Source organism: Monodelphis domestica, chromosome X, assembly GCF_027887165.1.
Source record: "Monodelphis domestica isolate mMonDom1 chromosome X, mMonDom1.pri, whole genome shotgun sequence".
Classification (NCBI taxonomy): domain Eukaryota; kingdom Metazoa; phylum Chordata; class Mammalia; order Didelphimorphia; family Didelphidae; genus Monodelphis; species Monodelphis domestica.
Window position 1 is genome coordinate 47,277,553 of NC_077235.1, and position 26,885 is coordinate 47,304,437.

Consider the following 26,885-nt stretch of genomic DNA (forward strand, 5'->3'; position numbering starts at 1 on the left):
AGTGTATATTTTCTGGGGATCTGCTCCCTTCTTCCACTAATGTGGGTTGCTAGAAGAGTTCCACATCAGTGGTGAGGAGTATTTGGGTGGGGGGAGCTTAGGAATGAGTTTGCCGAATGGTTTTTCTCTTTGTTTACTCTTCTGTCTCAAATACTTTGCCATTTGATTTGCGTTTCCTGCCTAGTCTGTTGGTAGAGAATGCAAATGAGAATGAGGGAAAACAGATCTTTGAGTTCCAATTTTCTGAGATGTCAAAAGACTGCTTTTGATTTTTGTAATCTGGAACTTTTGCTTTTTCTAAAACATTTCCTATAGTGAAGTAGAGACTAATTTTTTGTTCACAGAATATATAAAGTAAGGAAAATATTTTGAGATTATGTGACTTAAAATAAAATTTAAACTTTGAAATAAAAGAGAATCAATTAAATATTATTTTTTAAAAATTAGAAAGTAAATGAGTCAATCATGGAAAAGAATTTCAATACACCATTCTACTTAGTTTTTTACTGCTGATTTATTATACTTATATTAATGAACACAACACTAATACAACACAGGCATTCCTTATCTTAAATAACTCTTATAAATAAATTAAATAAAACCTTATTTAAAGAAACCATTTTACAATGCTTTAGAAGGACAGAATTCATCACCCATCCCATTCTTTTAATTCTTTTCAACATTAGGAAAAACTCAGGATCATAAGGGTGAGCCATTTAAAAGTAAGCAAACCACAACAAGTGAAAGCTCCCCCCACCCCCAACAATCAAGATTAGTCACAAATATTATTTTTTACTCTTATGCAAATATAATTAGTTATTCAATTTCTAGAAATATAAATGATTACTTTTACATGCATATTTAAAGTTTATTCACACAACATATATTTTTGAGAAATAACATTTTACATCACATTGAACAAAAGTCAAAACCTTGTTGACATTTTCAGAGACTGTCCTTGGACAGTCCTTGTTTGAACAGTGTTTTTCACATCATGAATGAAAATATTTACATTGGCTTTGAAACCTTTCAAGTACAGTCTGGGACAACTCCTCTGGATTAAGCAAAATAACATTGTGAATGGTCTGTGTGTTAAAAGCTAGTGGTCACAGGTGGAAAATCAGAAACTTGAATGTGATTCCCCCCTTCTGAATTCTGGATGCCTAAAGAGAGAATCCAGCCATTGGCACCTGCACGGCTAACTCTCTTTTCGGGTTCTTGAATGTCAAGTGGAGCCAGCGAGATGCTCCAGAGAACCAACATAGCAAAGTCCCTGTGTTAAAAACACCCAGCTTACTAATGGTCCCATTTGGCTTTGCTACCTTTCTTTTCCCCCTGAAGAGTAGCAAATCTAGTGGCCTCTCCCGTTTTAAAGAAAATATTTCACCACATAGTGAATTAATTACACTTTAAGAAATCTTTCTCTTGTGTTCTGTTCATGCATCTCCCTTTGTCCCCTTTCTCCTTCCCCTCCCCATGGCAACTTTGTTTTATTTATGTTTCACTATTTCAGTGCATTTCCAGTCTCATCCTATGCAGTTCTTGTCCATGTCCCCCCACTGATCCCCCATAGAGGAGCTACTGGGGCCCAAGCCCTTCCTCTGGGTCTTTTCCTATGTCAGGGCAGCACTCTTGCCCCTTTACCTTAGGAGATGTTGGCCTCACGGAAATCTTTCTGCCCCTCTCCTTTCTCAGTCTCTTCCTCTCTCTGTTCCATTTGTAAGCAAAAGACAGCCTAATCATGGTGAGAAACACAAGGGTAGTTCTTATTATATATGTGTAGATAGATATAGATATAATCACATTTATGCCACACAAACACAAGAGTAGTGTGCTTATTCACTACTATCACAATATCAAGAAAAAGGAACACCAGAAATTTGCAAGTGAAGTTAGCCATAATAAAGAATCGTCTCCCATGAGCACTCTGAAATCACCTTCTGAAACATTGCAGAGGTCATTGTGCACTTTCTGTCATTAAATCTGCCTGGCTAAGCTCATTCCTACAGAGGTGGAAGGGAGTCCCAGGGATAGTTGGATTCGAGAACAAGCTACAGGAAGAGTTTGCTCAACACAAAGTAGTGGGCTTTCAGATACTGTAGCTTGCTCGTGCTGCTGATATATTGGGTTGGGAGAAGGAACATTGCCTTTCCCTGTGCCCTTCATGAGACTCCATGTAGGTGACTACTTTCTGCATTTCCCAATAAAGTCAGCTCATCGTGGAAACTTTTTGACTGACATTAATCAATGGAAGGGATAAGTAGGACTCCATTGTCTGTGATTACAGAAGTGGTAAGACAGATGGATGAACCATGCCCTGGTATGTTATTCATATTTGCCAACCTCAAAACATCCCCATTTTCATTTCCATGGAACATTTGTTGACAGTAGAAGAGAGAACAATGGAAAACAGGAACATTTCCCTTTGATTATTAGGAGGACTATTTTTTAGAGAAAGAAAATTGCATAAAAGATTCCTCATCTCTATTTTTGATACTTTTCTCACACAGAAAGAATAATACAATCTGCATCTGTGTTGCAGAACAGAAACACAAATGGTATTATTGGGTGCCTGTCACACAACTACAAAGTGAGAAAAGTTAGAAATGTCATCCACAGTCCATGAAGGATTTGGGTCCTTTGTGTTAAAGTTTGTTTTTTACTGTTTTACAAGCAAGCCCGATTATTTTAAGGGTGCATGTTACTGTCAGGGTTGGGGTCCCAAACAATAGAAATGTTTCTTTGCCCATAGCCCTCACCTCTACCTAACTCGACTTGAGGCTCAGTTCAGATGTCTGTCACCTCCTGAAAAGGACTTTTCTTCCTCTGGGTGTTGATGCCCTCCCCAACATCATGACCTTGCATTAATTCTGGGTGTAACTTGTGTTGAATTGTCCACATGTGCACTGTCTCCTCTAGCAGAATGGAAGCTTTCTGAGGACAGGGGGAAGTTGATTTTTGTATTTCTAAGCTCTAGAGCCCAGCCCAGCACTTGCCCCATAGTAGATGGCCTCAAAGGGTTCTTTCATTCCTTAAACTATGTGGGGCTATGGCAACATGGGGCGTCCAGAGATCTGCCAGGCACTAGCCATATGCCTGAAGACAAATCATTTTCCTTCGTTCAACCACCAATTCGTCATTTGAAAAATGAAGATTGTTATGAGGCCAGTGAGAAGGAAAATGCTTTGTGATACCCGAAGCACTACCAAAATGTGTTATGTGTGGTGTTTGGGAAAGGAAATATTCCTGAAAATACATCTTCCTAGACATTGAGTTTTACATTTTCAGTGTTGCATTGATTGCATTCTCTTACTCTTTCTCTTGCTCTTTCCATAACCACGCACTTCTCCACCCACTAAAGGTGTTTTCTGTATGGAATTTAGAAAGTTCAAGAACATCAAGTTTTTCACTCACGAGAATACCAACACATATACACACAAACACATACATACGTACAAGGATCCTCAACTGGACCAGAACCTTCTCTTAAATATCTCAAATGCAATTCAAAGATTAGCAATTCAGTGTTATACTCTTCCCCACAATTCCTAGCTATCCATACCCTTGGCAAAAAGCCTGAGGCCTGCCCTCTTTAACTGATAACAGATGAGGCACTATCTTCTTCCTTCTTCCCCCCATACCCAGTGAGCAAGGTCACGCTAATTTCAGAGACCTGGGTGCTCCTAGTGGCTGAAGCAAGCCCGGTGGCCAGGTTCCTGGTGACCATCGATCGCCTGGGACACTTGAACTTGAAACAAAAGATCTGTGTTTTAAAATGCTGCCGGAAGGTTTTGCTCAGCCAATACAGAGCAAAGGGGTTTACACAGGAATTGCTAAAAGCCAGAGCCCGAGAGAAAATAGTGGCCACAAGATGCAAGGTAGAAGAATCAATGGAGGACCGGTAATTGAAGGACCGATAAAGGTAAAGGAGATGATTAGGCAGCCAGCAGACGGCAAAAAACCCCACCAGTACCAGCACTGTCTTGGCAACTCTCTTGCGGGATTCAATCTATGAAGCAAAGGAAGAAGACAGGTCATTTAGCAGGTTAAGACAAACAGAGCATTTGGACTACGGAGAATCTAACTAGGTCACATGGACACCCCAGTGTCACCAATCAGATCAATTCATGAAAAAGCAGAGCATTGAGGTGTCTGCTGTATACATAGGCTTCTCTCCACATGTTGACAGAGGAAATCAAATGATCCCCTGGTTTTCAAAGAAAAAAATCTATCAAACCGGACACTTTGTTCTTATCTATGAGAAGTTGGTGTACCTGGCCCTATCAATGCTCAGTTATAGTTCCAAGAAGCTATGTAATATTGTCCAAAGTCTCCAGATAACTAGAGCTCCATGAAACTGGAACGAGCTCCTTTGGAAGGTCACAAGTTCTCCATCACTGGAAGTCCTTTTGCCTTAGATTGGATTAGAGAATCTTGTTGGGGATCCCAGGGTTTACAGGGTTTAGCCCATAACAGCCTAAAATAATTTGGATCAAAGTCTAGCAAATAAGGTGGTTAATTAGTCTAGGGAAGTCTGGATTTGGTCAAAAATGAGATGTGATTTGCAACAAGATTTGTTCTTTGGAGTTGTAAACTCTTCCCAAAGAAGAGTCCCTCCAATGGTCTTTGCCCTGGCAATTTGGTAGGAATCCATGTGTAGCCTCCTAGGGGGACTGCTTGAAAGGGAGTAACAAACTCACTCATCAGAACTGAGTTCTGGTCTCTGTTCTGCGACTGTGGGATCATGTGTCTTTGGGCAAGTCACCTCCCTTCCTTGGGCCTCAGTCGTGGCATATGTAAAATGAAAGAGTTAGACTAGATGGGCTTTAACGTCCTCTTTAGCTCTAAAGTGTCATCTTTTCCAGCTCTAACATCCTATAATAAACAACAACACATTTCAACATTCACCTACCCTCTCAGAGCCTCAGTTGCTTTATCTGTAAAATGGAGATTATGTTTTCACTTTGTATTGGACAGGCAAGTTGCAAAGAAAGCATTTGGCAAACCTTAATGTACTGTATGCAAAGGTAGATTCTTGTGTTGGTGTTCAATACCCCTCCCTCTGAACCCTATCACTTTGGTGGCTGCCCTAGTCTCTGCCCCGATACCCTGAAGTCTTTATCACTAAACAATGGGGAATTCCTCTCTCTATCTGAGCTTTGGGCCAGCTGGTAGTGCCAGCTTGATTTGTCCATACCTGCTTGCGGGCATGCTCTTGCTCTTCAGCGGGCATTTCAATGGTGCTTTTGTAAAGAGCTCTGGCAATCAGAACATAGTAGACAGAAATGACAGTGAGGGGAATGATGTAGAAGACCAAGAAGCATAGGAGAGAATGAGCCTCCTGCCTGTTCTTTTCAGAGACAGGATAAGGGGCACATGCTTCAAAAGACTCATTTTTTGCAGGATTATAGAAAGGATATAGATCTGAGAATACAGCCTCTGGAATAGCAAGAACCATGGCAAAGATCCAGACGCAGGCAACTTTCCCACAGGTCTTCAGGAAGGCATCAGAGGCTGGCAGTTCCAGGGGCTTCACAATTGCCTTGTATCTGCAAGTATAACCAGAAGCAGAGAGAGTCAGAAGCAAGAGCAGAAAAGTTCTTTGGCCTGGCGGGCAAGGGTATAATGCCATGCCATGCCATGCTATGTGATATGAGACAATACAAAATTTTGCAATGCAGAAACGACTCAGAACACTCTCCTTAGGTGTGAAGGGATAGGACATTTGATGACAGATTCCCTGCCCTCACAGAGCTCATAGTCTAGGAGAAGGGAAGGAAGACACCAACCCAGATTGCTAAAATACATCTTATATAGCATATTTCTTGCCTTCTCAATGGGTGGCAGGGGGAGGAGGGGAAGGAGAGAATATGGAACTCAAAATTTAAAGCAAAAACAACAAAGCAATACATTTTAAAACCCCATTCTATAACATCCCCCAAAGCAGTAGATTTGAAACCAGGGGTATTGCTTTTTTGGCCAGTCCTGACACTAGCTAGCTATCTTGAGCAAGCTACCTCCACTCTCTGGCCCACATTTTCTGAATCTATCAAATGAGAACCTTGGACAAGAGCAAGGGTTCTTGATCTAACCCTAACCCTCTGGCAATCTGGGGCCTTTGGACCTCTTCTCAGAAGAGTATGAAATTTTAAATGTATAAAATAAAACATATAGGACTACAAAAAGCAACCAATGATATTAAAATTTGGCTCAGAATCTCTTTTATTAAAAACAGTTCAGGGAGATCAGGCTAAGAATCCCTGGTGAGACCATCTCTAAGGTCACTTCCAGCTCTGAGTCCCAAGATCCCAAATTCAAAGGGGATCATGACAGGGCTTGAGAGTCGCAAGGGACCTAAAAGATCATCCAGGTCAACTCCTTTCATCATGAAGGTCTGCAAACTGGGGCCCAGCTTGGAGATCACTTGCCTAGAGTCACATTAATAGCTTCAAGGCAGAACCAGAACCAAGCTATGCTGGCTCTAAACCCAATCAATGTTCTTTCTATCACATTAGGGCAACCTCTCACTCACATTGATAGGACCTCAGAGATGAGCTAAAACACATTTACCAGTTGACTTCTCTAATTTGGATTTCTTGTTCCAGATTTGAACATACCTTAATTGTTTCTTGTAGTAGCTGTTCCCTTTACCCATTATGTGAGGTGTTCCAGGTTTAAGATTTTAGAGCCTTACATAGGTTTTCCCTTTTTTGAGGTCAATGGTAGCTCTTGGGGTGTTGCTTTCTGGGCAATAGCAACTTATTGTGTAACCTCTGTCTGAAAGAAAGACTATCTTTTGAAGAGGTCAAAGGGCATCCTTTCTAGGGGAAAACAGGATGAGCAGAATACCATGAGACATCCAGTGCAGGGACAGGCTGGGGTTCATTTTTACTCCTCCTGTTTGTCTAAGTTCATCTGCCTAGCCCCATTTGGGTCCCAGTTGTGGTGGTAGAAGCTGCTGAAAGGCCTTGTGTCAAGGTGTCCAGCTGTCATACCCCCCTTCTGTCATTTTCCCCCTTTGAAAATTGCCTTTTCATTTGGCAGCTAGAGAGGTAAGCCCTGAGTGAGTAATTCTCCAGATGAGGTATGAGGTCCATTGCAGACAGAATAAAAGAAGGAAAGGTTTTGCCATTTCTCTGATTTGAGAGGGCACATTCTTACCCACTCTTGTCCTAGGAAGCTTTTTCTGGATGGGCCGTTGGACATTACTGACTCATGAGTTTCCCAGGGGCTTTTACATTTCGGTTACCATTTCAGTCTTATTTTTTCTGTGCCCTGAGAAGGACTCTTAGCACAAATCCTCCAATGCACATGGCTGAGACTATTCTAACCCCGACCAATCACAATCTTACCACGAATGCTGTCCTTTCCATCTGTTGCTAAAGGTCAAAATGGATGCTTTTCTTTTGGCAAGACCTAAAATGTTACTGACCAGCTGCCGAGAAAGCCACTAGAAAGAAGTTACCACACCATTACCATAACCCTCATTACCAGAAAGCCCCAAACTTGCTGCTTTCGTGCCAGCAACAACAGCTTGGCTGCTTGATTAATTCCCCCCAATCAGATGCAAACATCTGTACATTAAAGGCTTCTATCAATGGTCAATTTCCCACCTGTGCTGGTCTCTTGGCATTGTCTCCTGTGTGCCACTAGGCTGCACTCACGCCTAAAGTATGTCTGTTCAGGGGCACCTTAAGCCAGATACCTTGATGCATCACAGAAAAGAGAGCATTGTCAGTATCGCTGCAGACAATTATTCTTCTGGGAAAGTCTTTTTCCTCTTGACATTCTATCATTTGGGGAGAATTTATCTCCAGAGGTCATCATCGACCTCTCCCTCGCTTTTCGAGCAGCAATTTTAAGTTCCGAGCTTTTAAGAACTTTTCTTACCCTGACCCAAAGGAGCCAAAGCACAGCCGGCTGAGTCTGAGTCAAAAGCCTTTCTCCTTTCCTACAACTTTCCTCCCTCAATATACATGACAGAGAAAAACATACCCACCTGTCAGCGCTGAGAATAGTTAGGGTGAACACTGACACTCCGACCGAGGTGAGCTGGATGAAGGAGAGGAGCTTGCAGCCGAGCCTTCCGAACAGCCAGGTATCTGCAATGTACTGGGTCGCATCCACCGGCACACATGTTATTAGAAGCAAGAGATCTCCAAAAGCCAAGCTGGTGATGAAAATGTTTGGAACTGTTTGCATGGACTTGATCTTGAAAAAGACTTTGATGAGAGCAACATTTCCGATGAGACCCACCGAAATGATCACGGAATAAGTCAGAAAGATGGTGCACAGGATCTGGGATCCTATGGAGGTGTCTTCGGTCCTTCTCTCGTCCATGGAATCATTAAAAATACTAGATGCTGATGGTGCTATATCATCTGTGATCAAATGGAAAGTCTGGTTAGGCAAAGTGAGCTGTCCTTGAGACATTTCCTCCAAGAGGCTTTAGGCTTTAATGTGTCTTCTGCTCAGTTCGAATCCAAGTTGCTCAGTACATCTAATGCCTACATCTAGTAGTAATGAGAGGGGGTTGGAGGAACAGGACTGGATCTAGTAGACTGTATGGAAAGAGAATTCAAGACATCTGAATACAGTAACTCATTTCTTTCAGTTTTGTGTCTCCCAGCATGCTTGGCTAATGCTCACCGTTCAGGCACTGAAGAGTGTGGGAGGTGGAGGAGTTTTATTGGTGTTTCAGTGACAGAGGGATAGGGAGGGGTTGGGGGGAAATGTTCTGTAGTTCCTTATTCTTCCCTGTTGGGGAAGTCTTATGAATAACCAGATAACATTTTTAAAACCAATTTTTTTATTGGAGAAGCTCTATTTCCTCATCTAGCCAGTTTTTAAAAAACTGCACAGATATTGTGAGAAATGTTTTCTCTCTAGAAAAGGACTGCTTGATTGACATGCAATTAGAGTGGTCACTAAAGTCGTCTCTGAAGTGACGACAAGGCACGGAGAACCCCCCCACCCCCAGCCCATGACACCGACTTGAATTCACTTTCCCAGGTTTAACATTTGAGATTCTGATCCAAAAGAACACATTAATCATTGCTGACATTTACACAGATCAGGACCTAGGATTTCAGCAGGATTCAGCATTCCCTTTGCCAGTGCCATTTACAATCCATAACATCTTATCTAAACTGTGTTGGCTTTCAGATTGGTTAAGGGACTTACTTGCCCATAGCTAATAAGTGGCAGAGGTGAGATTTGAACCCAAGTCTTCCACAGTCTAAGCTCAGTCCTCTATCCACTAGGGCACACACTGCTTTGTGTGACCAAAAGGATCCAGAGACAATTCTTTCTTCTTTTTTTTTTTTAACCCTTACCGTCTGTCTTAAAATCAATACTAAGTATCCATTCCAAGGCAGAAGAGCAGTAAAGGCTAGGCAGCTGGGGTGAAGTGACTTGCCCAGGGTCACACCTCTGGAAGTGTCTGAGGCCAGATTTGAACGCAGGACCTCTCATCTCCAGGCCTGGCTCTCTATCCACTGAGCCACCTAACTGCTCCTGCAACAACAATTTTCAACATTCTTTTTTAAATTTAAGTCCCAAATTCTCTCTCTTCTCTCCTCACTGAGAAAGCCATCCGTTTTTAACAGATGAGGAGAAAAACTCAAAGTCAAACAACGTTGTAGCCAAAGGGGCTAAGATTCGAAACCTGGTCCTCTGACTAAATGCTATGTCCTTTCTGCTATACTATATATATAAATTGATCAGCAAAGAAATCTGTTCATTTTTTAGCTTTATGAACTGTCTGCTTATAAAGAGAGTTGCTGATAACCCCCTGGGAGAAGACAGTATACTGAAATGAAACAAGCAGAACTGGGGGCAGCTGGGTTGAAAACCAGGCCTGGAGAAGAGAGGTCCTGGGTTCAGATCTGACCTCTGACACTTCCTAGTGACCCTGGGCAAGTCACTAAACCCTCATTGCCTAGCCTTTACCACTTGTCTGCCTTGGAACCCATATATAGTATCAATTCTAAGACAGAACTCATCAGGTCTCATGGAAAATAGTGAAACCTGTCTACAGGCATTTCCTTCCCAGACATGCTCATAAGAGACGAGTACTCACAAGCATTGACAGGGTCAAGTTCCTATTGGATATATTGTCTCTAAAGTAACTGCTCAGTATTATTTCTCATTAAGCCTTTAGTGGTCACTAATTGGCATGCTACTTCTTGTTTCCTTTGGCTGCTATGTCATTTATCTTAGGCAGCTAAGCGGCACAATGGATACAACATCTGGACCTGGAGTCAGGAAGATCTGAGTTCAAATCTGGTCTGAGACATTTATTAACTATGTGACCCAGGGAAAAGTCACTTATCCCTGTTTTCCTCAGTTTCCTCATCTGTAAAATGAGATGGATAAGGAAATGGCAAATTGCTTCAGTATCGCTGCCAAGAAAACCCAAAGAAAACGAGTTGGATGCAATTGAAATGGCTGAGCAACAATGTCACTTATCCGCCTATAATTCTGAACTCGAGAAGATGATGTCAACCATTCCTTTCCCTTCTTCCACTGCCCTGGGTCAACCAGAACCCATCTAGGCTAGCTAGCCCAGTGGATTGAGAGCCAGGTCTAGAGAGAGGAGGTTACAGTTAGGGTTCTAATCTGGCCTCAGACACTTCCCAGCTGGGTGACCCTGGGCAAGTCACTTGACCCCCATTGCCTAGCCCTTACTGCTCTTCTGCCTGGGAGCCAATACACAGTATTGACTCCAGGATGCAAGATGGAAGGTGAGGTTTTAAAAAAAAGCAGTGACTGTCCCTTTCCCACTTGTATCCCCAGCACTTAGAGTAATGCTTGGTACATGGGAAATGCTCAATAGAGAAAAGCTTGTTCAGTCACTTAGGGTGGACTTCATTAGAATTCAGAAATACAAGGATGCTCTGGGATGCCTGTTCTGGCCTCCCTCTAACACCATCCTGGGTATCAGGACTCCCCACCCCCTCACAACTTCCAAGCGAATCTGCAGCCCCACTAGGGAGCTCAGTCCAAAGTCCTTTCTTCCCCGGCACCAAAGCATTGTCTTCTGCCTTCCTTGGCACTTCTCCCAGGTCTCTTCCCTCATTGCCCCTCTGAAACTAGCTGCTCGCCTTACTTTCCAGAGAGGGGGATGGACCTGGGAAAAGCCAAGCATTCTCCTGGAGTGCCCCAAGGAGAATGAAATGTTCTGTCTGTGATGATATGGGATGTCCCAAAAGTCTTGATACAATTTTAAGTATTAATAGCTTAAATGTTTCTTCAGTCAGTCGGGTGGACTTCATTAGAAATCTGAATGCTGGTACAGACCATTGTGCTCTGGGAAGCCTTCCTCGGAAACCATTCAATCTTAAAAGGACTAGGGGTTTGGGGACACCATGTACATGATCTCATTTCATTTTCACCACCACCCTGTGAGATAGGTACTGCAGCTCCTCTTATCCTCTCCTAGAGATGCAGAAATGGAGACTAAGAAAGGGCAAGTGACTTACCCAGAGTCACACAGCTTAGAAGTATTAGAGGCAGGATCCAAACTCAAGTCTATCCTGAGTCTAGGTCCAGTGTCCATTTGATACAGCCTCTCTGTATTTACGTAGGACTAAGAGGTACCAACTCAGATGATCTGAGCTCAGTGGCTGACTTTACCACATGATGAATTGAAGTCTTTTTACCAATTACTATGACTAGGTCTATGTGATTCCAAAGCAAACTTTGAAAGGCGGAAAATCCACTCCAGCTACATTAACAGGAAAGTTCAGGAGGGAGGAGGCTTTAGGGGGAAAGATTATGAGCTTAGTTTTGGATGTGTTGAATTCAAGATGGAGGGAACCTTAGAGATGACTCAGTGTAACTCTTTGTTTTACATGTGAGGAAACTAAGCCCCAGGAGATGAAATGACTAAAGAGGTCAGAAGTGGCAGAACTGGTATTAGAACCCAGATCTCTTTTTATTCCAAGTCTATTATTCTTTCTGTGTATGGGATGCTGAAGGAGGACTGGCGCCTGTGGTGTAAGGGCTTGTGGAGCCCTTTCTGAGTCTGCTCATTCACCTTCAGTGTCCACCTGCCACCCATCTCTCACCTGTGGCTCCAAGAAGATTTGGCAGGTGCAGCAGCCACATCTTGGTAAAACCTTTCCAGCAAGATGGTAGAGATCAGGTTGAGGGTAACTGACAAGCCTCATACCCATTGGTGAGCTAGGAGGGATGTCTATACCAAGCATGTGAAGACTTCCCTTGCCGCAATGGGTGGATGAGAACAAGTTGTTCCAATGACCATGAAGGTGGCTGAAGCAGACTTTGTGGGGGGCACTTAGAGCTTGGTTATACATCCAAGATGCCAAGGTCTTCCACTGCATCCTGGGCCATTGCCAGGCATCCTGACTTTTGTCCTGCCACTGGACTTCGATGACTCTTGGAGAGAATGAGGCTGATGACTTTGTGCAACTGCCTCATTTAAATCCAATTCATGCTCAAGTCAATACATCACCCTCATAATGTCATTGATCCTCTTTGAAAAAGAAGGACAAGGGGACAGCTGGGTGGCTCAGTGGATAGAGAGCCAGGCCTAGAGATGGGAGGGCCTGGGTTCAAATCTGACCTCAGACACTTCCCAGCTGTATGACCCTGGGCAAGTCCCTTCACCCCCATGGCCTAGCCCTTACTGCTCTTCTGCCTTGGAGCCAATACACAGTACTGATTCTGAGTTGGAAGGTGAAGATTAAAAAAATGAAGGACAGACCACAGTTCTTTCTCCTAGATGATCATTGCCCCTTAAATGCCACAGAGAAAGAATTGCATTCTATTCCATTCATTTCAATTCAACAAGCATTTGTGGCAGGCTTGGTGCATGCCATGTATGCCACTAGGCTTTCAAGTTGGGAAGATCTGAGTTCAAGCCCTAACTTTGTCATGTACTAGCTATGTGACCATAGGCAAACTACTTTACTTCTCAATGCCCCATGCACTAAGTAAGTCCTGAGGGGCATTGGGGAAGAACATAGAAAGCCAGGGCTAGAAGGGACTTTAGAACATGAAACATTCCTGGAGAACATGGACTCATGGAATGTCAGAACTGGAAGGAAATAAAACATATAATGTCAGAGCTGGGAGAAATCTCAGAGACCAGTCAGTTCATTTTAAAGATGAGGAAACTAAGGCCCAGGAGACGGGAAATGGCATTCCCAAGGTCATACAGACACAGACTCCCAGGCCACAGGGCTTTTCCCACTCTTCCATATAACACATCTACCTACAAAGCCATAAAGATAGAAATTACTCCATGAATCCATTGGCTAAATGGAATCATGCTGACATGTCAAGGCCTGACTTTGTCTTCTTTTTCCATTCTAAAGGAGGAACTGGGAGAAGGCAATACAGAAGCAAATGAATGAAGCCCTAATGGTAGAATCCCATAATAAAGGGGCAGGAGTGCTAGACTTGGAGTCAGGAAGAAGAGAAAAGGGTCAGACTCAGAGGATCCCACAGAGGTGGCTCTTACTTAGCCTGTTTGATCTTGATTTTCCTGATGTATGAAATGGCAAAAAGAATTGTAGTATTCTGCTTCATGCATTTATTGTTAAAGAAACACTGCATACCTCCTAGAATAGTATGTTAGCATGAGAGATTATGATTATATTCTGAACTCTTATATTATGGTTTAGGAGAAACCTGGCCCTACCTAGAGCTACATGGTAACAAGCATGATCTGAACGTTGAGTCTTTTCTGATCAAATCAGAAGTCTTAGAGTTGTGGATTCAAAGAATCATGGAACCTTAGAGCCCAAAGGGCCCACTAGGTGCCCTACCTGAAAGCTTCCCAACTCTTACTCTAGGAGCAAAAATGCCTCTGTTTCTTTAACTCCTTGAGGCAGGCAGGATGGAAGATGACATCAAGGCTGGCCCCAAAGGATCTCTAATGAAATGAGAGCCCCAAATCCAAGTAGGTGGACCCTAAAAATGGGGAAGTGGGGTAGGGGCAGGGGAAGGTGAGGAGAGTGGGCCTTGTGGACTGGTTGAGGATGGCGATTCATTCCCTTGCTTATGGGACTTGACAGAATGTGTCTGGTTATGACAGAGAAGTGGATTTTCCTAATCATTTGCTTCAATTCCCTCAGTGTTTCTGATACAATAGATGGGATCACTTTCTGTAGAATCCCCCAATAGATGTTAATATTTGGACATACAGATGTGAATATTGATTTTCTAGCTCTTTTTAGAACATCAGTGAATGAATGAATTGAGAGGCATTTGCTAAGCTCTGTGCTAAATCCTGGGGAATGAATAGAAAGACAAGGTTGTCCCTGCTCTCAAGGAGCTCAGATTGGAAATAGAGGTGACTGCATATAGAGGATAGCTTTGTGGCAGGGAAGATACAAGGCCCCGGAGTTCTTGGGGTGCTTTGGAAGGTCTCATGGCAACGTGGAGACTTGGTGGTCTGCCCACATCCCCAGTGGAACCACATCCCCAGTGCATAGCTGTTGGCAAGGGAGTAGTGGCCCCGAGGCTGAAGTGGATCAGGCTCTCTGGGCTACTTTCTTCCGGGCTATGATTGGAGGGTCAGTATAGAGCCAGGAGGGGGCCTCCATCCAACACCTAGTGGGAAATGGACTGAGAGAGAAGTAGGCCTCAGTTCCCCAAAGAGCTGACTCCTGCTGATAATAACCATCCTTGACATATGGCTGGTTTATGGTTCACAAAACAGTCATACTCGTGCATCATTATCTATCCTAGTCTTACCGAGAGCAAACCTGAGATGCAGGGAGATCAAGTGATCTTCTCAAGGTCACACAGATAATAAGTGGCCAAGCCAGGAGCCCAAGTGAGCCCTTTTAGTTCCTGAGTCCAGCTTTCACCACTCAGCATACTACTACAACTCTGAGCTGGGCAGACTGGAATGATGGATGCCACAGGCCATGAGAGAGGAACCCCGCCCCCCAACTAAGCTTTTACTGAGTGAACAACTATTCCCAGTCCAGAAAATGCTATAGTTAAATTGTTAGTTATTACCATGCCCTAAATAACAGTGTTTAATACAAATACTGGTATTTGTCGGTGTCAAACCACAGTATTTAAGGCCTACATGTATAAGCAACTCCCTAGGATGTAACTACTAAATTGGAGGTGGCTTGTAATCTGCGTTGGTGGAGGGATTACCCACACTGAGAATTCCCCATGCTGCTAGATTGCAGATTCTTGGGAGTATTTGTGTAACACCTGTTTATGCCTGTTTTTAACTCAATAGAGAGATGGTTAGTGGCCAGGACCAGCCATGTTCAATAGTAAATATGATTCCAGCTAGGCATACCTTGGAGGTAAGGAACCTCCAGTTTGGGAAAATATGCATTTATGCCAAAGATAAATGGGGCGGGGGAGAGGTGGGTCTTTACTTTGCAAGAGAAAAATAATTCTTGTCCACATTTCCATGGTACATCAACAGTGGGGGCTTCCAAGTTATACAGCCATGTAGCTTTTGCAAGGGGTGCTTAAATACATAATTAAGTCGGTATAACATCTATAGCCTCCCCCTCCAATTGTCACACACGTATTTGTATTTCTTATGTTCAAATGTATGTAGATACTGTTGCAATAAGATGCAAAGTCATTCCATACTTTACTGAATTCATAAGAGCTTTCTGTGTGACAGTTGTGTAATGACAAAAGCTTTGAACCTTGCAGAGATCTGGGCTCAGATTCCATCTCTATGGGCAGCTGGGTAGCACAGTGGATAGAGCGCCAGACTGGAGATCAGGAAGACTTGGTGTCAAATCTGGCTTTAGACATTTCCTAGTTGTGTGACCCTATGCACGCCACTTAACTCTGATTGCCTAGCACTTGCCACTCTTCTGTCTTAGAATTGATTTTAAGACAAAAACCAAAACCAAAACCCAAATTCCATCTCGAGCCTTTACTAGCTGGGTGATGGATAGACTTTTCTGAACCTCAGTTTCCTGAGATTCAAATGGAGATAATAGTAGCTGTAGGAATGTTGGGAGGTGCAAATAAGATCATATATATGCACATATATATATATAATCCTTTGCAAAACTTGAGATGATTTACAAATGCCAGTTATTATTACTTTTGGCACTGCGTATTTTCTTGATCAATCAAGAGATACCAATAGTATAAGTACTAGCATGTAGGAAGGATGCTATGATTATGTTTTATTTTGCAAGAAGGGTCTCCAGAGGTTGAGAAGCCCTTCTTTACGTTTTTGAAAGGTCCTTGCTTCACAACAACCCTATGGAGAGGGAAGAAGTATAGAAGGGACAAATATTATAGCCCTTTTTATAGATGAGAAAACTGAGGCCCAGAAATGGGAAGTGATTTACCTGGAGTCACACAGTCAGCAGGTGGAATAGCTGGGATTGTAATTCAGATCTTCTGACTCTAAAGCCAGTGCTCTTTTGACCAGATAGGGGTTTGAGCACAAGACACGGGCTCCTGTCACAGTATAACATTGTCTTCTCTAAAAGGATTTCTCAGAGGATTTATTTAAATAACAAATTCCCCTGGTGCCTTTAAATTAGGGTTCAAGTGACAAAAAAGTCAATGGACATGATCTTAGGAGAAGATCAATTTTAAGACCCCTCAGGATGTCATCATTTTAAATGTTAAATTAATAAATGACAATTGAAGATAACTTAGTTTGGGCTTAACTGTAACAGTGCCAGAGTTCATTGATTAATGGCTAAATTGTTATTGATGAGGGTTTCTTCAGTGAATGCATGATTAATGATCTAATCTTTCAACCTATGCATTATTAATCATCCCATTGGACTGTGATTAAAGAGCCCTGGCTTCTGTTCTTGGTTTGATTGCCAACAGAATCCTACAGCTGTGCCTCCCATTTCCTAAAAAGGGAATGACACTAACTGGATGATTGCGATGAGAGAAACATGGCAGAGCTACCCTATGTGCTGGCTGGAAGTACACCTCTCAGGCCTTGATTTGGAGTACAGTAAAACGTCCCAGATCTGCCACAACCTGTGTGACTGGGCAAATCCCTCAACTGTCTCTGGGCCTCCACCTGAGGCAAATGGGCTAAATGAGAGGTTTCAGATGCATGACCCAGAGCCAGATACAGCCCATGACACTTCCTAGTGAGGTCTGAACCAGATTAAAATAGAACTGGGCAAATCTGGCCCCAGATACTTTCTAGTTGTGTGACCCTGGGCAAGTCACTTAACCCCCATTGCCTAGCTCTTACCACTCTTCTGCCTGGGAAGCAATACACAGTACTATTTAGTTTTTTAGGGTTTTTTTTTGAGGGTTTTAAAAAAATGTAACTGGGAAGCACTTAACAAAATAAATAAAAATGCAATAAAACATAGGTTGGGGGGTTTTCTAAGTCAAAATACAGCCTTGGTGGATCCTTATGTGCATTTTAGTGGTCCTCATGGCCATTTGGGGTTGCCACTCACTAGCAGATCATTGCCTCCCAGCCTGTGGGCCACTGTCCATACAATGATTCAAGGAGTCCTTAAAACCATAACTAAACATACTTTCTGTAGATTGAAGAAAAAGTATCCCACATTTTGTTGTTCAGTCATTTTTAATTATGTCCAACTCTTCTTGACCCCATTTGTAGTTTTCTTGGCAGAGATACTGGAGTGGTTTGCTATTTCCTTCTCCAACTCATTTTACAAATGAGGAAACTGAGGCAGATTGGATAAAGTGACTTGCCCAGGGTCACACAGTAAGTTTTTGAGGTCATATTTGAACTCAGATCTTTCTGACTCTAAGCCCAGATGCTCTATCCACTGCACTACCTTGTTGCGCTCTCTCTCTCTCTCTCTCTCTCTCTCTCTCTCTCTCTCTCTCTCTCTCTCTCTCTCTCTCTCTCTCTCTCTCTCTCTCTCTCTCTCTCTCTCTCCTCCCCTCCCTCCCTCTCCCCCACCCTGTCTCTCTCTGTCTCTCCCACAAAGACATTCTTATTTTTAAATATATGTTGATGCTGCAGTGATTAGTAGAACCTAGATTTATCATCATCATTAAATGAACTCAGAGGAGCTCTTTTGTCATTCATTTTCTTAACAAATAGAGCTAATTGAGAGAGACAGCTGGAGAGCCAATAGTCAGGAAGATTTTAATTTCATCCCCTTCCTGCCACACAGTGGCTATATAACCACAAACCTCACTGGCCCAGGCACTTAACTAGGTCTGTAGGGTGTTTCCCTGGCTGGGTGCTCCTTGGAAGCAAGGAATGTCTTTTCCCTTTCTTCATGTCCCAGGGCTTAGCTTGTTGACTGACTCAGTGACAAGTCTTCTGTCTCAAAGTCTGATGATGCTTCCACTGTCCTGAAAGCTTTGTGAATCTTAAAGGGCTGGAGTGAGCTGGTGTTAAGTATGAAGGGATTGCACATCTGAGTTCTGGGGCCACTCACCTATGGTAATGTGTAGATCTACTCATATAGACGTCCACTTGTAGACCTTTGGAGCTACACACTTAGGATGGTGAGATGGCGGACGGTCTCCAATAGTATTTCCCACATCCTTGTCCCTCTTGGTTTTTTTCAATAGATAATCTTGTTTTAATTTATAGACATATCCTTTGAACATACCATTAAATGAAGCAATTGATGGACTATAGTCATTGTTCTATTATCTTTTTGAACTCTGGATCAGCGGTTCTTGACCTCTCAATTTGTAGCAATGAGAATACATAATGCAGCATATCAGGTATTTACATTCCGAATCAGAACTGTAGCAAAATTACAGTTTTGAAGTCGCCACCAAAATAATTTTTGGTTTGGGGTCACCGCAACATGAGGAGCTGTATTACGGGGTCACGGCATTAGAAAGGTTGAGAACCACTGCCCCAGATAGTACCTGACATTTCCTCAAACTGTTCACAATATGAAAAGACTTTTCAATATCCTCATCATAGCATTTCACAGATAGCCCCCAAATTAATTACCCTTGATGGAATTCCCCTGGTCCCTATTGTTTTGGGGAGAAGCAGATGCCAAAGTGGGAAGAACCCTGAGCCAGGAATCAGGAGGCCTGGCTTCCAAGTACTGGCTCTCTTATTGGCCTATGGTGTGACGATTTTGGACTCTTTCTTACTTGCATCCCATATGTAGGGCATTGAGCCACCACCAGATACAGAGACCAAAATGACATCTTCCGGAGCTTGAGGAACGAGTGCCCCAATGCAGGGCATAACATGTGCCTGAGAAGGAAATAATCAGAAATCGAAAGAGAGAAAGATCCAGAATGACTAGAGAGATCATGAAATGCTTCAGAGAGGCAGTGGCACCTGAGGGAAACCTTGTAGGAAGATGGGAATTTTCATGGGTTAGAGAAGGAGAGAAGGCAAGTGCATTTTTCAGTTTGGGGGCCAAGCCTGGAGGGGACAGAGAATGGCTTGACTGGAACAGAAGAGCAAAGTAAGATAAGTATGGAAAAATACTGTAGGTTGGAGTCACATTCTAGAGGACCTTAAGTGCCAGTTTAAGGAATGTGTATTTTATCACAGAGGCAACTGGAAGCCAGGAAAGTTTTGGGGAAGAAAAGTAATCCAGTCATCACAACTCTATGGCTTCAGAAGGTTATTTCATCATCACCTGGGGGGGGGCAGATTGGGGAGGGGAGGGACTGGAAAGATGGGAACTAATTAGTTGAAGAGAGAGGTCATGAAAGCCCAGACTAGGGAATAAATGAGAGAAATGTCATAAAGGTGGAATCAATTCATGAGACTTGGGAAGTGACCGAAAGTGAGGGAAAGAGCAAGAATCAAGGGTGACTCCAAGGTTTTAAATCTGGATGATTGGGAGAACAGTGATTCCCCCTGACAGAAGTGGGTGAGTCTGGAGTAGGAACGGGAGGAAAGAGAATGACAAGTTCCATTTTGGATATGTTGAAAAGTCTGTAGGACAGCCAAGTGCATATATAGCAGGCAACAGGAAATAGAAGAGAAGTTCAGGAGAGACTTGTCTTTTAGTCATTTTTTAGTCATGTCTGACTCTCCATGACCCCTTTTGGGGTTTTCTTGGCAGAGATCCTTGAGTGGTTTGCTGTTTCGTTCTCCAGCTCATTTTACAGATGAGGAAATGGAGGCAAACGAGGTTAAGTGATTTATCCAGGATCACAGAGCTAGTAAGTATCCAAGGCTAGATTAGAACTCAGATCTTCATGACTCCAAACTGGGCAGGAGAGACTAGGGTTAGATAAATCTGGCAATCAGTTGAACTCATGGAAGCAGATCAAATCTGTAAGGGAGACAGAGTAGAAAACAAAGAGGGACTGAGGAGCCCTGGGCTACACTTCCACTTAAGTGGCAGAAGAGATGCCCTCTGATCCACCCAAAGGGACTGAGATAAAGCAGGTGGGCAGGCAGGAAAATGGGAAAAGAACAGCATCTCAGAAGGTAAGGGGGCAGGGAATTCCACACTGAAGTTGCAGGTAGTAGGCAGTTCATAGTAGAGAGATTTAAGATGACAGGGAAGGGATGATCAAAGGGGCAAGTTCTCAGAAAAGAGTGGCAGGGGATGGAATGAAAGGCACAAGTAGAAAGGGGTGTTATTAACCTTTGTCCACTCTTTCCCTCCTGTGGCTTCTTTTTCTTTAACACCTATATTAAACCAGAGCCATAAAGTAATGAAATACTGAGAAGAGTAATGTATTTATTGACTCCTTAACTCCAGCAGATAGGATCAGCTTTTGTTGCTGGCTGACACAATCTGATTCAAAATTGGGGTCTTTGATAATCCTCCAAAAGTCTTTTTGGAGGCCTCTCCAAGCTCATTTATTGGAGGTTTTCTCCTCTTTGGATCCACCCCTTTGTCTTGCCCCTTTTGGGGAAACTTCCCTAAATTTTGCCAATGTCTTCCTGTCTGTGATAGCAGAAACATGAAAACAATTGGTTGTTTCTGAGCAAGAACTCTGCCCACCCCCCAAAATGGGACCCTTACCTACCTGGGGATGCTGTCTTGATATAGAGCATCCCAAATAAAACCCAAATAAACCCAAATAAAAATGGAGGCCACTAAATCATACAGAAGGATCCTAACAGGTACACACTGAGTTAGAAAACCACATTTTAACATTATCTATGCTTTCTAGTATATTATTTGTTTCTTTAAATTCTGTATTTCCCAATTACATTTTAATCTGGTTCGATCAGCACTCAGGGGTGAGCATTGGGGCCTCGTGAGCCCTTGGCCTGTTTGTCTGACACCCCTGGTACAGAAGATCTGAAGGGCCTGGTCATCTCACATCTCACCTAGAAGAAGTAATGATGTTTGGTAGAACTTGGGTAAACTTGGTCCAAGGATAGCTTCTCACAGGATCATTAGGACATATGCTTAATATATTATTGTGACATATATCATATATCTATATCTATCTGTCTGTCTGTCCGTCTGTCTATATCCTCTTTCCTTCCTCTTGCCATGGCCTCCTGATGTTCCATCCACATCCCTGGTCATAGACTTAATTTTTCCTACTTCCACCTCTAGAGGTCTCAGAATGGACTCCGGACCTCTTCTTGTGTCAGTTAAAGCAGGCCAAAAGAAAGGCCAATTGCTTTACACATTACTGGCTGATGTATTTCTTGATTGTTTATTGAAAACCTCCGGTAAGAGCACAGACTACTGGAATAGACTGGGGCAGTATTTGAACACAGGACATTCTAGTCATTAAGCTGTTAAGTAAGCCACACCCCTCTTTCCTGAGGCCTGCAGGTATTTTTCCCTTGGCTCCTTTCCAAATATCTGTCATTTATCTGCCCCAGATGTCCTGCCTCTGTCATTTCTTCTCATCATATCCTTATTGCCATATATTAGAATAGCCTCTGCTTTAGTCATTGGGCTGAAGTTAGCAATTGCCTTTCACTGTTGAGCCACATCTAGGGCCTGCAGGCCATTCTTAAATAGAGGACCTACTATGTGCTAGGCATTGTGCTAAGCTGGGGATACAAACACAGAGATGAATGAGATAGTTCCTGCCCTCGCAGAGCCTCCATTCTACTTGGAAAATACAAAATTCTACTTGGAAATGTTCACAGACAAGGAAATACAGAATATACAAAATAAATGTAGAGTAATTGGAAGGAGAAGGGGGACACAGAAGGGGCTCCTGGAGGGGGCAGTGCTGGTGCTGAGCTTCAGAGGGAGCTAGAGGTTCTAAGTACTTGAGGGAGGACCCGGAGCATTCTGGCTTAGAGGAAATGCTCTGGCAGACTCATCACTTGGCACCTGAAAAGGAGGCTAGACAGAGATCATTTGAAGACCCAACTCCCACATCTTCCTCACCCCTTCTGGTCCTCACTCCCCAATCTTTTCATTGATTCAGGATGGCCTAGCCTTCCTCTGTGACTTTCCCAGGCCCATAGGGGCTCAGGCAGAGGTCTTCCACTGACTTCTTCAGCAAATGCCATTGCTTTGGTGGAATACAAACACCCAAGTTATTCAATATCTAGGTTCCTGAAACAGAATAATATATGTGAATGTACCACAGAAAATCATATTATGTACCATTTCTGCATAAGTGAAAGACCCTTTACTCTGTCAATAATAGTTCATTCTAAGATGCCTATGACAATGATTTTGATCCTGATTATGACACTGTTGAAAACCAGTTTCCATCTCCATTACAATTTTGTGGTCCACTGAATCCCATATTGTAGTAGACCGGAATGTTTTTCTGAGCATAGCCCTCTCTCTCTCTCCTCCTCTCTCTCTCCTCTCCTCTCTCTCTCTCTCTCTCTCTCTCTCTCTCTCTCTCTCTCTCGTCTCTCCTCGTCTCTCTCTCTCTCTCGCTCTCTCCTCCTCTCCCTCTTGTTCTCTCTCTCTCTTGTCTCTCTCTCTCTCTCTCCTCTCTCTCTCTCTCCTCTCTCTCATCTCTCTCTCTCTCTCTCTCTCTCTCTCTCTCTCTCTCCTCTCTCTCCCTTCCTTTCTTTCTTCTAAGACAGAAGAGCCTAAAGGCTAGTAAATTGGGTAATGTGATTTGCCCAGATTCACACAGCCAGAAAGTATCTGAGACCATATTTGAACACAGGTCCTCCTGACTCCAGGCCTGGCATTCTATCCACTCTGCTATGTAGCTGCCCTTAGCCTTTTTTTCTATAGACTAACATTACTATAGACACACTTTTCTGGAACCCCCACTCCCATTTCTGGCTAGGAATTTCCATGCAGCATTGTAAAATGGTTAATTGGCTCCTTCCTGTCTGACCTCTAAAGTGAGGATCTAGCCAGACATTCTGATGAGTCTACTGCCTCCTCTGTAAAGTGCTTGGCCTTCTTCCTCATCCCCAAGCCCCATTGGGTAGGAACTCAAGTATTCCTATACCACTAAACTGGGTGGAGTGATGAATGCCACTATGGAGAACTACTTGGACATGGGTAGAGAGGATGCCTCATATCATCATCAGTCCTTTTCCTCTTCTTGCCCTGACTAGACAATCACCTTACCAAAAGCCAAGCTCCTTCCTCTATTGGCTGAATCAAAATTTTATACTGCCACTCCAGAGATCTGGTTATACTCTTGCATAATCAGGGGGTCTCCCAGGGAATGAGCCAAATTTGTCCTTGTCTCATCTTCCCTTGCTCCTCTCTTAGCATTGCTGGATGTTTCTCAAACTTATATCACAAGTCTTCTCCCTGGGGAGTTAAAATGTACCAAATAAAGTTCTATCATTTTCTCCCATTGGCCAATTTGCTTCTTCTGTGTAAATCTTTAATCCCCCTCCTCCCAAAAGCCAGTGCAATGGATTAGCAAATATATTAAACCAAATTGTACTTGTAATGAATTCCTATTAATAAAACCAAAAATGTGAACTATAGCACTATATGGAGTCAATAAATGCACAAGTGCTTTATTGTATCTCTGGGTACTTTGGGACTCTGGCAGTCTTCAGGATTTGAGAGATACACAGACTTACCACAAAGGGAATAACCCCCCCTATCCCCCTGCCCCCCTGCCCCCCCCCCGAGTGAATAGCCTTGTGGGGAAAGGGGCCACCTCTTCCTTAGAGACTATAGCCAAGGACAATAGGATATATTAAAATTCAGCAGGGTTTTGAGTTGTGGAGTGAGAAAGATAAGGAAGTTCTTGAGGGATGGCATCAATTAGGGGCGAGATCATGTGCCAAGAGACAGAGAGGGGGCTAGATTTGAGGGCCTGAGATGATATACATTTCTGAACTGTTACTTGCAGGGATTGTCATAGTCAAACATAAAAGAATGTCTTGCAGTGAAGATTCAATTGAGATTGTTTTACATGAATTTACCATATACCTAGTTAGCACAAATGGCAATGTGATTTCCTTCAGCAGAATTCCAGCACCTGGGAGTAGAGGCAGAAAAAGTAGATGGAAGGAGTCAGCCAGGGTTGAGGGTTGGGAAGACATGAAACAGAGAAAGGGCTCCATGGATGGAGGGCAGGACAAGGTTGACTTGCTCAACTCTAGGATCAAGGCTATGAAGAAAGTGAGTCCAGAGTAAGAGTTTTATCCTGGTGGAATAAGGAGGATGGAAGGATTGGAGGTCACAATTCAAATGAAAAGAAGTATAGCACCTTTGGGTGTCACTCGGGAGTGTGGAATTGGGTGGCTGAGACACAAATACTTTCTGAATCCTCTTTGCTCCTGGATAGAGGGAAAGAGAATTCCTTCACAGCACTTTTCCATCTTCCCCCTGGCTGTGTGGTTTGCTGTGGTTGCTGCTCTCTCCTCTACCTCCAAATATTAGGTACAGCAATCAGCTCCTTTTTGAGCCTGGGGTGATAGAATGGCCTGCAGGTCCACATTGTTCCCTTCTATATTTTATGGGTTTCTATCAGATGAAAAGTCATAAATACAGTCACAAGAGTTTGGAAGACCCAGGAAAAAGGAGTTCGAACATTCAGATAGTTCTCTTGTGTTTATCTCTGGCTAATCTTTGCCCCTTTCTGGTCCATACAGAAGAGGTATGAGTGGGAACATATTGTGGGCAGCTGAGGTACCAAACGGAGGGGATCAAGGTTATGGGGATCAGGCAGGTTGGTGGCATGAGGGAGGGCAACACTCACCATGAATATGGAAGTTCCCAGCCCCAAGGTTTATGGTAGAGAGGAGGTACCCGGGAGCCAGGTGCTGAAAGAGTGACAGGAGAGTGACCTGGGAGTTGGCAGCTATCAGCCACGAGGATCTGGATGGGGTAATGTCAACAGATGGAGCTGAAAATAAAGGAGATCCTTCTGGAAGTGGCAGTGGGCAGAAAAGAGCATTTCAATTCCTTCTCCGGGCCTTCTGTCTTGGGACACATGAGAGAAGATGCAGCTAGCCATCAGGCAATAGATATCTATGAAATGCCTGCACTGTGCCAAGCCCCAGGGATAGGCAGAAAGACAAAAGACAGTCATCCCTGCCCTCAAGGAGCTCTCAGGCTGATGGGGGAGACAACACCAACAAGCCATAAACAGTGGAAGTAAACAGAAAGAACTGCACTAGAATGAAAGGGGAAACCAGGAAAGGCTTCCTGGAGGAGATGGGATTTTAGCTGACTCACTGCAAGGGGCCGCCAAGGGTAAGGTGCCAAACAGAGGAAGTCCATGTTTCTGTGAACATAAGAAGATGGAAAGGGAGTGATGTGTTAATAATGATAATAGAGAGTATTTCTACAGCCCTTTAAAGTTGGCAAAGTACTTTACAACAGTTCTACGAAATAGGTGCTATTACTATCTCCATTTTACAGCTGAGGAAATGGAGGCAGACAGAGATTAAGTGGCTGGATTTGAATTGAAGGCTTCTTCTGATTCTAAAGCTAATGTTCTATCCTTCTAAAGAGCTCTGAAATAAAAGGGACTTTGTTAATAATAAAGCTGGGAAAGAGCAGCTCGGTGGCTCAGTGGATAGAGCCGGACCGCTGGGCCGTCCTGGGCTCAAATCTGGCCTCAGACACTTCCTGGCCGGGAGACCCCCATTACCTAGCGCTCCCCGCTCTTCTGCCTTGGAACAGAAACCCAGTCTTCATCCTAAAACAGAAGGTGAAGGTTTCGTTTAAAAAATCCTCATAAAACTGGGGGCGCGGGGGAAGCGGGGAAAGGGGGCGGAGCAGAGGAGAGCCGGTGCTGAGGCAGGTAGGGCTGCAGTGCAAAGGAGGGGAGCAAACAGTGCTCCACCGGGTTAAGCACTTTACAAATATTGCCTCGTTTGGGCCCCCCAACAACCCTGAGAGGGAGGCGCCGCAATTATCACCCCCAAATTACAGTTCAAAAAGCAAAGGCCAAAAAAAACAGCAAAGAAACTTACCCAGGATCACACAGCTAGTCAGTGTCTGAGGCTGGATTTGAACAGGGGTCCTTCTGAACACAGGCCCAATGCTCTATCCAGTGTGCTACTGAGTAAGCTCATGGAGAGCTGGCAGTGGAGAGGGAGTTTGCCACGGTGGGTGGTGAGTCGAAATCACAGGGATTAGAGAGGAGCAGGTGGGAGTTTGCCAGCTCTAGGACACCAGTTTGGAGGCAGGAGCGCCTTTGAAAGATGCCAGGAGATGTCTGGAGGAAATGGCTGGTCCCAGTGTGGCGTGGGGAGGGAGCAGCGAGGCCGCGTCTGGACCTCAGCTCCAGTGGCAGAACGTGCCTCCGACACCGGACCGATTAAGCTGTTGTTTGGGTCTCGTGCCGCATCTGGAAAAGCCTCCCTCCTTGAGGCGGGCATGTGTGTGTTAGCTGTCTTGGATTGATGGATTGATAACGATTCATTGCTGTATCTTTAATTTCTTGAGCTTGGGGGTACTATCCGTGTAGACTGACTTCATTTTGTGGGCTGTGTCTTTTATTTGTTCTAACTCATTATTTATTTTACTTAGCTGATTAATTATTAAATCTGCCTTTTATTTATAATTATGCACGTTCTGTTTATCTCAGTGTTATTCAATTTTATCTAATGAAGTAAATTGATGGCTTTT

At 43.6% G+C, this 26,885-nt stretch overlaps 1 protein-coding gene across 3 annotated transcripts; it reads right to left on the reverse strand.

Annotated features, from left to right (window-relative positions):
• Positions 1–495: 495 nt before the first annotated feature.
• Positions 496–26,644, reverse strand: BRS3 (bombesin receptor subtype 3). 3 transcript variants are annotated; one of them, XM_007507343.3, is made up of 5 exons: positions 8,000–8,673; positions 5,198–5,549; positions 3,674–4,009; positions 1,645–1,735; positions 496–1,273 (listed from the first exon to the last, which is right to left on the reverse strand). In XM_007507343.3, the coding sequence occupies exons 1-4, from the start codon at positions 8,431–8,433 to the stop codon at positions 1,646–1,648; spliced, it is 1,212 nt and encodes a 403-aa protein (XP_007507405.1). In that variant the 5' UTR covers positions 8,434–8,673; the 3' UTR covers positions 496–1,273; position 1,645. The 3 variants fall into 3 exon arrangements, with proteins under 3 accessions (XP_007507405.1, XP_056665815.1, XP_056665814.1); XM_056809837.1 differs by adding an exon at positions 26,228–26,644 and having other exon boundaries at positions 496–4,009; positions 8,000–8,381; XM_056809836.1 differs by having other exon boundaries at positions 496–4,009.
• Between the last annotated feature and the right edge of the window lie 241 nt (positions 26,645–26,885).